Raw genomic sequence first — 14184 nt, 5'->3', positions numbered from 1 at the left:
ACAGCATCTCCAAGGTCGTCTCAATATCGAAGATAGACACAAAATACTGGAGTAACTCAGCGGGACAGGCAGCATCTCTGGAGAGAAGGAATGGGTGACGTTTCGGGTCGAGACCCTTCTTAAGACTGAGAGTCCGGGAGAGGGAGACACGGAGATAAGGAAGATAAAAGTGTGAAAAGGAGATAAAGCTCAAGGAAAATGTAGGGCAGATCATTGTTAGCGAGGAGAAGCTGACAAGGAAGCACACACAGATAAAATATAATGAGGGACAGTCAGACTGGTCGGAGAACCGGGAAGGGGGAGAGAGGGAAAGGAAGGGTTACTTGAAGTTAGAGAAGTCAATATTCATACCGCTGGGGTGTAAGCTGCCCAAGCGAAATATGGGGTGCTCTTCCTCCAACTTGTCTCAATATCATTGGCTTCCAAGATATACGTCCATAATACATTAAGTGGAAAACAAAGATTTTCTTCTTTCGATCTGCCATTTTTGAAGTCCTCCCGAAAAAAGAAAAAAATAAGCAGGATTTATCCCCCAATATTGGATTCCGTTGGGTATTTGGGTCTGGAGCGATGTTTGAAGTTCAACTTGTGCTTGACAAAGATAATTAAAGTTGGTGGGAAGTTGAAACAATGAACTGTAGATGCTGGTTAATTCACAATTGAGTGCTGGAGTAACTCAGCGGGGGCAGGCAACATCTCTGCAGGACATGGATAGGTGATATTTCAGGTCGAGACCCTTCTGCAAACCAAGAAAAGACACAGAGTGCTGGAGTAACTCAGCGGGTCAGGCAGTATCTCTGGAGAACATGGATAGGTGACGTTTCACAGAGTGCTGGAGAAACACAGCGGGTCAGGCAGCATCTGTGGAGAACATGGATAGGTGACGTTTCACAGAGTGCTGGAGTAACTCAGCGGGTCAGGCAGCATCTGTGGAGAACATGGATAGGTGACATTTCACAGAGTCCTGGAGTAACTTTGTGGGTCAAGCAACATCTCTGGAGAACATGGATAGGTGAGGTTTCAAGTGGAGACCCTCCTTCAGGAGCCAGGGACACATCTCCCCATCTGCCTCCCAGTTGCATGGACCTTCTAGAAGACCTTGACCCTCTTGCCACCACCGACGGCTCTGCCCCCCTTCAATACCCTCTGCGGAGGCTGGTCTTTGGAGAGGGGGCAGTACTTGATGGTGTGAGCGTTGTCGCCGTTGGCGTTACACAGGGGGCAAGTGTAAGCCCTCAAGATGGGGCAGACGACCCTGCCGTCCGAGGTCTTCAGGACGTGGGAGGCGTAGACATCCTCGGGCGCCCCGTTATTGCGGCAGAAGACGCAGATCCTGACCTCCTGCTTGCCCCGGCTGCCCGGCCTCCTGGAGACCCTCCTGTCCACACCCAGTAGATCCAAGGAACCGAAGGGGTCGAGGAACATCTCGCCTTCCACCTGCCCGCGGCTGGGGGCCGGGGGCTGGAAGGGGTGGAAGAGCGGGAGGTTCTCCTCAAAGTCCTCCAACCTTCTCCTCGGGCTGGCGGGGCAGCAGCTGCGGTCCGCGGGATAGCACGGGTCGCTCAAGCCCAGAGTGGCCTTCAGGCATTCGGTGATGGAGTTGGGAGAGACGGGACCTTTGCTGCGGCGATTCTTGGCGACCAGGGCGGACAGTCCCAGGTAGTCGTTCCAGAAGTTAAAGGTGCAGTCGTAGCCACCGCTGGGTCTCAGGTAGCTGGCGTTGAGAAGATCCATTGGCAACTTTGGATGGGGCAATCTTACAATAAATCTCCGAGCTGGATGGGAAAAGGGAGCCAACCTCCTCCTATTCTTCTCCCCCTTCCTCTTCTTCTTCTTCTCCCTCTCACTCTCTGTCTCTCTCTCGTCCCTGCCTCGCCACTGCAGGCTAGCGAGCCAGCCCCCAGTGCTGAATGAGTCTCTGTGTTTATAGACGAGAAGGGCTGGACCATAAAGAGCCTTCGCTCCTCCTTCGGCCGAGCTGAGAGCCGCCAGCACACACATTCCTGTGGAGAGAGCAGGAAAAACGGGCACTGGAACTGCTGGAGATAATGTGGAGGAACAACTTGTCCTGCTGACTATAAAGACACACAGAAAGCATATTGCCCCTGTCCCACTTAGAAAACCCGCGCAGGTGATGGGGAGATCGTACAGACTCCGCACAGACAGCGCCCGTAGTCGGGATCGAATACTCGCTGGAATTTAGAAGATTGAGGGGGGGATCTTATAGAAACTTACAAAATTCTTAAGGGTACACAAAAATGCTGGAGAAACTCAGCGGGTGCAGCAGCATCTATGGAGCGAAGGAAATAGGTGACGTTTCGGGCTGAGACCCTTCTTCAGACTGATGGAAGAAGTCTTCTGATGGAAGAAGTCTGAAGAAGGGTTTCGGCCCGAAACGTCACCTATTCCCTTCGCTCCATAGATGCTGCTGCACCCGCTGAGTTTCTCCAGCATTTTTGTGTACCTTCGATCTTCCAGCATCTGCAGTTCCTTCTTGAACAAAATTCTTAAGGGGTTGGACAGGCTAGATGCAGGAAGGTTGTTCCCGATGTTGGGGAAGTCCAGAAAAAGGGGTCACAATCCCTGTCCCACTTAGGAATCCTGAACAGAAACCTCTGGAGACTTTGCGCCCCACACAAGGTTTCCGTGCGGTTCCCGGAGGTTGCAGGTGGTTGCCGGAGGTTGCAGGTAGTGGAAGCAGGTAGGGAGACTGACAAAAACCTCCAGGAACCGCACGGAAACCTTGGGTGGGGCACAAAGTCTCCAGAGGTTTCCGTTCAGGTTTCCTAAGTGGGACAGGGCTCCAGGGGGGGCAGCATCTCTGGAGAGAAGGAATGGACAAATAGACAATAGGAGCAGGCCATTTGGCCCTTCGAGGCAGCACCGCCATTCAATGTTAGAATAAAGGGGAGGTCATTTAAGACTGAGGTGAGAAACAACTTTTTCACCCAGAGTTGTGAATTTATGGAATTCCCTGCCACAGAGGGCAGTGGAGGCCAAGTCACTGGATGGATTTAAGAGAGAGTTAGATAGAGCTCTAGGGTCATTTAGAATGGAGACAAGGAAACACTTTTTCACACAGAGAGTTGTGAGTCTGTGGAATTCTCTGCCTCGGAGGGTGGTGGAGGCCGGTTCTCTGGATACTTTCAAGAGAGAGCTAGATAGGGCTCTTAAAGATAGTGGAGTCAAGGGATATGGGAAAAGGCAGGCACGGGTTATTAATAGGGGACGATCAGCCATGATCACAATGAATGGCAGTGCTGGCTCGAAGGGACGAATGACTTCCTCCTTGTCCAAACCCTTAATAATCTTATGTTGAAGAAGGAACTGCAGATGCTGGAAAATCGAAGGTAGACAAAAGTACTGGAGAAACTCAGCGGGTGAGGCAGCATCTATGGAGCGAAGGAAATAGGCAACGTTTTAGGTCTGAGGAAGGGTTTCGACCCAAAATGTTGCCTATTTCCTTCGCTCCATAGATGCAGCCGCACCCGCTGAGTTTCTCCAGCAGTTTTGTCTACCTTAATAATCTTCTTTGTTTTTTCAATCTCTGCCTCAGAGGGTGATGGAGGCAGGTCCTCTGGATGCTTTCAAGAGAGAGCTAGATAGGGATCTTAAAGATAGCGGAGTCAGTGGATATGGGGAGAAGTCAGGAACGGGGTACTGATTGGGGATGATCAGCCATGATCACATTGAATGGCGGTGCTGGCTCGAAGGGCCGAATGGCCTACTCCTGCACCTATTGTCTATTGTCTGTTGACAGAGGCCGAGGCGAGACCTGGTTGGGGGATGGTGGGTGTTCAGAGAGGTGGGGGGAGGGGGACTATTGTATAGGTGGGGTGTGGTCCTGGTTAAAAGAGGATGAAGGGGAAGACATATCACTACTGAGGTTCCCCTGTAGTACCAACTCGTCTGAAGAAGGACCCGAAACGTCACCCATTCCTTCTCTCCAGAGATGCTGCCTGTCTCGCTGTGTTACTCCAGCATTTTGTGTCTGTCTTCGGTTTAAACCAGCATCTTAGTTTTTTTAGTTTTAATTTTTAGAGGTACAGCCAGGAAACAGGCCCTTCGGCCCACCGAGTCCGTACCAACCAGCGATCCCCGCACATTGACACTATCCTACACACACCAAGGATAAATTCCGCTCATACCAAGTATACAAACCCAAGACAATTAACCTGCAATCCTGCACGTCTTTGGGGTGTGGGAGGAAACCGAAGATCTCGGAGAAAACCCACGCAGGTCACGGTGAGAACGCACAAACTCCGTACAGATGGCACCCGTAGTCAGGATCGAACCCAGGACTCTGGCGCTGCAAGCGCTGTAAGGCAGTAATTCTACCACTACGCCACCATGCAGTTCCTTCGTACACCACTAGTCCTGCGAGATCTCCCGGTTGCCAAATGTCAGTCAGGGAGGCACAAAATGCTGGAGTAACTCAGCGGGACAGGCAGCATCTCTGGAGAGAAGGAATGGGTGACGTTCGGGTCGAGACCCTTCTTCAGACTGATGATTTTGTTTAACGTGGGGAGACTGGTGCACAGACAGCCACCCCACCGTCCTTGACAGATCTGGGTCTGGATCCAGTGGCATGGAGTCCAAGACGACCGGAGACCCTTTTCTGCTGCAGCCTTCATCCGCCTTCCCAGCGGTTGTGACGCTCCACTAAGGTCAGCCATCGTCCTCCGCCTGTTCCACCGTTGAGGTCTTGGTTGGATTGCACTTTGTCAGAGACCTCCCCCCTCGACCTTACTGCCATGGGTGGTCCTACCAGGAGCATAGATAGCTCCAGACGGCATCGCTCTCAGGATCTCAGGTCCCCACAAGCTTCTCCACCACGACAAGGTGACAATCCACGGACAATCAAAATCTGTCCTATCCATGTACCTGTCCAACTGTTTCTGAAACGTTGGGATAGTCCCAGCCTCAACTGTCTCCTCTGGTAGCTCGTTCCATACAACCACCGCCCTTTGTGTGAAAAAGTTACCCCTCAGATTCCTATTAAATCTTTTTCCCTTCACCTTGAACCTATGTCCTCTGGTCCTCGATTCACTTACTCTGGGCAAGAGACTCTGTGCATCTACCCGATCTATCCCTCTCATGAATCTCGGTCTATTTTAGAAATATACCAGCATCTGCAATTTCTTTCTACACAACTTACCGAATAGTGAAAGGCTTGGATAGAGTGGATGTGGAGAGGATGCTTCCACTAGTGGGAGAGTCTAGGACCAGAGGGCACAGCCTCAGAATAAAGGAAGGAGTTGAGGAGGAATTTATTTAGCCAGAGGGTGGTGAATCTGTGGAATTCTTTGCCACAGAGGGATGTGGAGGCAGTGGATATTTTTAAGGCAGAGATAGATAGATTCTTGATTAGTACGGGTGTCAGGGGTTATGGGGAGAAGGCAGGAGAATGGGGTTAGGAGGGAGAGATCGATCAGCCACGATTGAATGGTGGAGTAGACTTGATGGGCCGAACGGCCTAATTCCATGAACATCTTTTCACACTAAGGGTGGTGGGTGTATGGAACGAGCTGCCAGAGGAGGTAGTTGAGGCTGGGACCATCCCAAAGTTTAAGAAACAGTTCGACAGGTACATGGGTAGGACAGGTTTGGAGGGATATGGACCAAGCGCTGGCAGATGGGACCAGTGTTGATGGGACATGTTGGCCAGTGTTGGCGAAGGGCCTGTCCCTCCAGTGCTTCTACGCAGTGGCGGTGGAAAGCATCTTGTCCGGGAACATTACCATCTGGTTTGGGAATTGCTCTGCCAAGGACAAGAAGGCTCTGCAGAGAGTAGTGCGTTCGGCCGAACGCACTATGGGAACTTCACTCGCCCCCCTGCAGGAACTATACATCAGGAGGTGCAACTCCAGAGCCAACAATATCATGAGAGACCCCTTCCTTCCACCCCTGCAACGGACTGTTCCAGCTGCTACGGTCAGGCAAACGCCTCCGTTGCCATGCTGTGAGAACGGAGAGGTTGAGAAGGAGTTTCTTCCCAGAGGCCATTCGGACTGTAAACGCCTATCTCACCAGGGACTAACTTTACTGAACGTTTTTCCCTTCCATTGTTTATTATGTAAAAGAATATGTGTGTTATGATTGTGTTTATAGTTTGTTTGGTTGTTTGCCTTTCAGCACAAAAGTCCGCGAGCATTGCCACTTTCATTTCACTGCACATCTCGTATGTGTATGTGACGAATAAACTTGACTTGACTTGACTTGACTTGTTTCCACACTGTATCACTCTATGACTATGTGACTATCTTAGCCGAGCGATCAGACCCGATCCGGTGAAATCCAAACCACGGTTTCCATCTGACTAGCTCAGTGCAGAAAATGTCAAGCGCATCAAAGGGGTTTTAAAGAAAGTGCAGACTGCTCGACGCTGGGACAGGGTTGGGTGAGGAGAGGGGAGAGAGGGGGAGGGAGAGAGAGGGAGAGACAGTGAGAGGGGGGGAGAGAGAAACAGAGAGAGAGGGTGGGCAACATATAAAGAGGGGGAGAAAGGGAGAGAGAGAGTGGAGGGAATGAGAAGGGAGGGGAAGGAGAGGGGCAGAGAGGGAAGGTGAGAGAGGGAGAGAGAAGGGGAGGAAGAAAATTGAGTGAGAAGAGGGAGGGGAAGGAAAGGGAGGAGAGTGAGACAGATGAGGGAAGGAAAGAGAGAGGGAGGGAGAGAGGGGTGTGAGGAAATATAGAAACATAGACAATAGGTGCAGGAGTAGGCCATTCGGCCCTTCGAGCCAGCACCACCATTCAATATGATCATGGCTGATCATCCCCAATCAGTATCCTGTACCTGCCTTCTCTCCATACCCCCTGATCCCTTTAGCCACAAGGGCCACATCTAACTCCCTCTTGAATATAGCCAATGAACTGTGGCCTCAACTACCTTCTGTGGCAGAGAATTCCACAGATTCACCACTCTCTGTGTGAAAAATGTTTTTCTCATCTCGGTCCTAAAAGATTTACCCTTTATCCTTAAACTGTGACCCCTTGTTCTGGACTTCCTCAACATCGGGAATAATCTTCCTGCATCTAGCCTGTCCAACCCCTTAAGAATTTTGTAAGTTTCTATAAGATCCCCCCTCAATCTTCTAAATTCTAGCGAGTACAAGCCGAGTCTATCCAGTCTTTCTTCATGTGAAAGTCCTGCCATCCCAGGAAGAGGGGAGAGAGAAGGAGAGAGAAGGAGGGAGAAAGGGGAGAGGAGAGCCGGCTGTGGGGGGGGGGGGAGACTGGAAGGGGTGAAGGGCAGGAGGGAGAGAGAGAGAGTGGTGGAGAGAGGAAGAGGGGGAGGGACAGAGGGGGAAGATTGTAAAGTACATACCTCCTCCTCTGCTGTGTTGAGGCAGGGCAGTGTACAACGATTGTACACACAGAGTGACACAGCGTGGAAACCGGCCCTTCGGCCCTACTTGCCTACACCAGCCAACATGTCCCATCTACACTAGTCCCACCTGCCTGCATTTGCCCCATATCCCTCCAAACCTGTCCTATACATGTACCTGTCTAACTGCTTCTTAAATGTTGCGATAGTCCCTGCCTCAACTTCCTCCTCCGGCAGCTCGTTCCATACACCCCACCACCCTCTTTGTGAAAAAGTTACCCCTCAGATTCCCATTAAATCTTTCCCCCTTCACCTTGAACCTATGTCCTCTGGTCCTCGATTCCCCTACTCTGGGCAAGATATTCTGTGCATCTACCCGATCTATTCCTCTCATGATCTTTTACACCTATCTAAGATCACCTCTCATTCTCCTGCGTTCCAAGGAATAGAGTCCCAGTCTGCTCAACCTCTCCCAATAGCTCAGATCATCGAGTCCTGGCATTATTCTCATGAAGATGTGTGGTGTTAAGGCCAGGCAGTGTACAGCTTTTGAGGGTTTCAGTTTAGTTTGTTGTCACGTGTACCAAGGTACAGTGAAAAGCTTTTGTTGCGTGCTAACCAGTCAGCGGAAAGACAACACATGATTATAATCGAGCCATCAATAGTGTACAGATACATGATAAAGGGAATAACTTGAATAACGTTCAGTGCAAGATGAAGCCAGTAAAGTCCAATCAAAGATAGTCCGAGGGTCACCAATGACAATAGACAATAGGTGCAGGAGTAGGCCATTCGGCCCCTCAAGCCAGCACCGCCAGTCAATGTGATCATGGCTGATCATCCCCAATCAGTACCCCGTTCCTGCCTTCTCCCCATATCCCCTGACTCCGCTATTTTTAAGAGCCCTATCGAGCTCTCTCTTGAAAGTATCCACAGAACCTGCCTCCACCACCCTCCGAGGCAGAGAATTCCACAGACTCACCACTCTCTGTGTGAGAAAATGTGTTTCCTCATCTCCGTTCTAAATGGCTTACCCCTTATTCCCAAACTGCAGCCCCTGGTTTGGGAACATGTTTCCTGCCTCTAGTGTGTCCAAGCCCTTAATAATCTTATATGTTTCATGTAGGTAGATAGTAGTTCAGCACTGCTCTCTGGTTGTGGTAAGATGGTTCAGTTGCCTGATAACAGCTGGGAAGAAACTGTCCCTGAATCTGGAGATGTGCGTTTTCACACTTCTGTACCTCTTGCCCGATGGGAGAGGGGAGAAGAGGGAGTGGCCGGGGGTGAGACTGGTCCTTGATGATGCTGCTGGCCTTGCCGAGGCAGCACGAGGTGTAGATGGAGTCAGTGGAAGGGAGGTTGGTTTGTGCCATGGTCTGGGCTGCGTCAGTACTCGTGAGAATAGTACACCCAGACCTAAATCCCGACGAATCAGGACTATTGTCACATGTACTAAGACAAAGCGATAGACTTTGTTTTGCATGTTACCCAGGTAAATTATTCCATACAATGCAAAAGCGAAAATAATTAGAGCCTCCAGCCCTAACCTCTGACCCTCACTACACAGTACCAGTGTTCACCGCTGCCCCAGTGCTGGTTGCCGTGGCAATGCCGCCATGCTATGTAGGGCGTCACGGTGGGGCAGCGGTAGAGTTGCTGCCTCACAGCGCCAGAGCCCCAGGTTCCATCCTGACCACGGGTGCTGTCTGAACGGAGTTTGTACGTTCTCCCCGTGACCTGCGTGGGTTTTCTCCGGGTGCTCCGGTTTCCTCCCACACTCCAAACATGTGCAGGTTTGTAGGTTAATTAACTTCTGTAAAAATTGTGTGTAGGATAGTGTTAGTGTGCGGGGATCGCTGGTCGGCGCGGACCCGGTGGGCCATAGGGCCTGTTGCCGCGCTGTATCTCAAAACTAAACTGAAATTAAAAGCTATCTTGAAATTCAAAGAATGAGCCAGCCCTTCCCACCTCACCTCTCTACACCCCACGCTAGCTAAAATAAAACAATTCCTCCAGTTTGATGACCTGGAAAAGATCATCCACACATTCATCTCCTCCCGCCTAGATTACTGCAACTCCCTTTACACCGGCATCAGCCAATCTTCCCTGTCCCGCCTGCAACTGGTCCAAAACTCCGCAGCGAGACTCCTGACGGGCACCCGAAAAAGGGACCACATCACCCCGATCCTGGCCTCTCTCCACTGGCTCCCTGTGCGGTTCAGAATTAATTTCAACATCCTCCTCTATGTCAACAAAGCCTTTAACGGGCTTGGCCCCACCTACATCAAAAGTCTGCTTACCCACCACTCCACCTCCAGGTCCCTCAGATCGGCCGACTTGGGGTTACTGACCATCCCGCGGTCTAGGCATAAGCTCAGGGGCGACCGTGCCTTTGCGGTTGCAGCTCCTAGACTGTGGAACAGCATCCCCCTTCCCATCAGAACTGCCCCCTCCATCGACTCCTTTAAGTCGAGACTTAAAACTCATCTTTACTCCCAAGCCTTTCTTGACGACCTCTGATGGAGGGCTATATGTATGTATTTATGTATGTACTTAATCTATGAACCAATGTTGTGTAACGTTAGTACCTCCACCAATGTAAAGCACTTTGGTCAACGAGAGTTGTTTTTTAAATGTGCTATAGAAATAAAAGTGACTTGACTTGACTCCAAGCACTTATATTAGTTCTCAGGAGAGGGATATCACCGATATTTAATAACTGGGCCTTCTCACCCTGAATGGAAGGGCTTGCAACCAAACAGGTACAGGGCGGCACGGTGGCGCAGCGGTAGAGTTGCTGCCTCACAGCGCCAGAGAACCGGGTTCGATCCTGACCATGGGCGCTGCCTGTACGGAGTTTGTACGTTCTCCCCGTGACCTGCGTGGGTTTCCTCCGGGTGCTCCGGTTTCCTCCCGCACTCCAAAGACGTGCGGGTATGTAAATTAATTGGCCCTCTGTAAATTTCCCCTCGTAGAAACATAGAAAATAGGTGCAGTAGGCCATTTGGCCCTTCGAGCCAGCACCGCCATTCAATGTGATCATGGCTGATCATCCACAATCAGTACCCCGTTCCTGCCTTCTCCCCATATCCCCTGACTCCGCTATTTTTAAGAGCCCTTTCTAGCCTCTCTTGAAAGTATCCAGAGAACCGGCCTCTGAGGCAGAGAATTCCACAGACTCACCACTCTCTGTGAGAAAAAGTGTTTCCTCATCTCCGTTCTAAATGGCTTACCTCTTATTCTTAAACTGTGACCCCTGGTTCTGGACTCCCCCAACATCGGGAACATGTTTCCTGCCTCTAGCATATCCAAACCCTTAACAATCTTATATGTTTCAATAAGATTCCCTCTCATCCTTCTAAACTCCAGAGTGTACAAGCCCAGTCGACTCATTCTTTCATCATATGACAGTCCCGCCATCCAGGGGATTAACTGGTAAACCTATGCTGCACTCCCTCAATAGCAATAATGTCCTTTCTCAAATTAGGGGACCAAAACTGCACACAATACTTCAGGTGCGGCCTCCAGGGCCCTGTACAACTGCAGTAGGACCTTCTTGCTCCTAAACTCAAATCCTCTTGCAATGAAGGCCAACATGCCATTCGCTTTCTTCACTGCCTGCTGTACCTGCATGCTTACTTTCATAGACTGAAGTACAAGGACCCCCAGATCCTGTTGTACTTTCCCTTTTCCCAACTTGACGCCATTTAGATAATAATCTGCCTTCCTGTTTTTTATACCAAAGTGGATAACCTCACATTTATCCGCATTAAACTTCATCTGCCATGCATCTGCCCACTCCCCCAACCTGTCCAAGTCACCCTGCACTCTCATAGCACAGAGACAGGGAGAGGGAGACTCCGTACAGAGAGGGCCCTTGGTCAGGATCGAACCTGGGTCTCTGACGCTGATGAGGCTGCAACTCTACCGCTGCACTACAGTGCCACAAACAAAACTCAGCTGAAGAACACAACTCCCTCAGACCAAAATCCAATAACTTGTCATCTATTTTCCTCATCTCCCCTCTAAACATATAAAATTATAAAAAGGACTGGACAAGCTAGATGCAGGAAAAATGTTCCCAATGTTGGGCGAGTCCAGAACCAGGGGCTACAGTCTTAGAATAAAGGGGAGGTCATTTAAGACTGAGGTGAGAAAAAACCTTTTCACCCAGAGAGTTGTGAATTTATGGAATTCCCTGCCACAGAGGGCAGTGGAGGCCAAGTCACTGGATGGATTTAAGAGAGAGTTAGATAGAGCTCTAGGGGCTAGTGGAGTCAAGGGATATGGGGAGAAGGCAGGCACGGGTTATTGATAGGGGACGATCAGCCATGATCACAATGAATGGCGGTACTGGGCCGAAGGGACAAATGGCCTCCTCCTGCACCTATTTTCTATGTTCCTATGTTAATCCTTCTGCCTTATACTTTCAGCGTTCCCTGTCGTTTAGCTCCTCTGCTGAGAAAACTCCAGCCAGGCAGCTTGGAATTTTATACCACTCTATTAAATCCTTTCTGAAACGCCTCTGTACCAAACAAAATAAACTCGGTTTGTCCAATCTATCCCACGCACTTTTACAATTTTTCAGGCACATCAACATCCTCCAGAAAAAGTATCTCGACCCGAAACATTCCCCTCAGCTAACAATGCCATTCTACATTCCCTTGATCAGCGTCTGCTTTGATCTGTCATTTTCACACCTTGCCCTTCCACATCTCTAGTCTCCCACTCCCCCCCGCCCCCCCCCCCCCGCCCCCCCCCGACTCTCAGTCTGATAAAGGGCCTCGACCAGAAACGCCACCCATTCCTTCCCCCTCAGAGGTGCCACCTGTCCCACTGAGTTACTCCAGCATTTTGTGTCTATCATCCTCCCATATCTTATCTCCAGTGCAAACACCTCTGGGCCTTTTCTGCAAAGAGCACAGAACGTAGAACAGGCCCTTGGTCCACAATGTCTGGGCACAATATGATGCAAAGACCAACTCTTATCTACCTGCACGTAATCCATATCCCGCCATTCCCTGCATATCTAGGTGCCTATCCAAAACCCTCTAAAACACCATAGAGTCATACAGCATGGAAAACAGGCCCTTCGGCCCATCTTGCTCACACCAACCAACATGTCCCATCTACACTAGCTCCAAATAGAAACATAGAAACATTGAAAATAAGTACAGGAGTAGGCCATTCGGCCCTTCGAGCCTGCACCGCCATTCAATATGATCATGGCTGATCATCCAACTCAGTATCCTGTACCTGCCTTCTCTCCATACCCCCTGATCCCTTTAGCCACAAGGGCCACATCTAACTCCCTCTTAAATATAGCCAATGAACTGGCCTCAACTACCTTCTGTGGCAGAGAGTTCCAGAGATTCACCACTCTCTGTGTGAAAAATGTTTTTCTCATCTCGGTCTTAAAGGATTTTCCCCTTATCCTTAAACTGTGACCCCTTGTCCTGGACTTCCCCATCATCGGGAACAATCTTCCTGCATCTAGCCTGTCCAACCCCTTAAGAATTTTGTAAGTTTCTATAAGATCCCCCCTCAATCTCCTAAATTCTAGCGAGTACAAGCCGAGTCTATCCAGTCTTTCTTCATATGAAAGTCCTGACATCCCAGGAATCAGTCTGGTGAACCTTCTCTGCACTCCTTCTATGGCAATAATGTCCTTCCTCAGATTTGGAGACCAAAACTGTACGCAATACTCCAGGTGTGGTCTCACCAAGATCCTGTACAACTGCAGTAGAACCTCCCCGCTCCTATACTCAAATCCTTTTGCTATGAATGCTAACATATCATTCACTTTCTTCACTGCCTGCTGCACTTGCATGCCTACTTTCAATGACTGGTGTACCATGACACCCAGGTCTCGTTGCATCTCCCCTTTTCCTAATCGGCCACTATTTAGATAATAGTCTGCTTTCCTGTTTTTGCCACCAAAGTGGATAACCTCACATTTATCCACATTATACTGCATCTGCCATTCATTTGCCCACTCACCCAGCCTATCCAAGTCACCTTGCAGCCTCCTAGCATCCTCCTCACAGCTAACACTGCCCCCCAGCTTCGTGTCATCCGCAAACTTGGAGATGTTGCATTCAATTCCCTCGTCCAAATCATTAATATACATTGTAAATAGCTGGGGTTAGGAGATAAGGGGAGAAAGCAGGAACGGGGTACTGATTGGGGATGATCAGCCAAAGGGCCACGCTTAAGATGAGAGTGGACAGATTTGCGAGGGACCTCAGGTGCACATTTATATAGTCTGTATCTTGAATGAGCTGTCTGAGGAAGCTATGGAAATTGATACAATTTCGACTTTACAAAGGCATTTGGACAGATATAATGATAGGAAGGGTTCAGGGGGATATGGGCCAAATGCAGGCAAATGGGACTAGCCTAGAATCCCAACTTGTAAATTTTACAAGAATTTAAAATTTAAATGGACATTTTACGAGATTGATCCTGGGAATGATTGGGTTATGCCTGGATAGAGTGGATGAGGAGAGGATGTTTCCACTAATGGGAGAGTCTAGGACCAGAGGGCACAGCCTCAGAATAAAAGGACGTTCCTTTAGAATGGAGACGGGGAGGAATTACTTTCGTCAGAGGGTGTTGAATCTGTGGAATTCTTTGCCTCAGACGGCTGTGGGGGCCAAATCATTGGGTATTTTTAAGGCAGAGATTGCTAGATTCGTCATTAGTACGGGTGTCAGAGGTTATGGGGAGAAGGCAGGAGAATGGGGTTAGGAGGGAAAGATAGATCAGCCATGATCTACATTTTTCACACAGAATCTGTGGAATTCTCTGCCACAGAAGGTAGTTGAGGCCAGTTCAATGTCTATATTTAAGAGGGA

At 49.7% G+C, this 14184-nt stretch overlaps 1 protein-coding gene across 1 annotated transcript; it reads right to left on the bottom strand.

Moving 5' to 3' along the window:
- Positions 1–927: 927 nt before the first annotated feature.
- Positions 928–1932, bottom strand: LOC116982570 (nanos homolog 1-like). Its single transcript, XM_033035842.1, has one exon. It carries the CDS (start codon positions 1732–1734, stop codon positions 1090–1092), a length of 645 nt encoding a protein of 214 aa, XP_032891733.1. The 5' UTR covers positions 1735–1932; the 3' UTR covers positions 928–1089.
- Positions 1933–14184: the final 12252 nt, after the last annotated feature.

Source organism: Amblyraja radiata, chromosome 1 (genome assembly GCF_010909765.2).
Source record: "Amblyraja radiata isolate CabotCenter1 chromosome 1, sAmbRad1.1.pri, whole genome shotgun sequence".
Classification (NCBI taxonomy): Eukaryota; Metazoa; Chordata; class Chondrichthyes; order Rajiformes; family Rajidae; genus Amblyraja; species Amblyraja radiata.
The sequence above is the reverse complement of the archived record's forward strand: the minus strand, read 5'-3'. Positions and strand labels throughout refer to the sequence as shown.

Coding starts and splice junctions, on each gene's coding strand:
- LOC116982570 (XM_033035842.1), bottom strand. CDS start 1,734: ATGGATCTTCTCAACGCCAGCTACCTGAGACCCAGCGGTGGCTACGAC.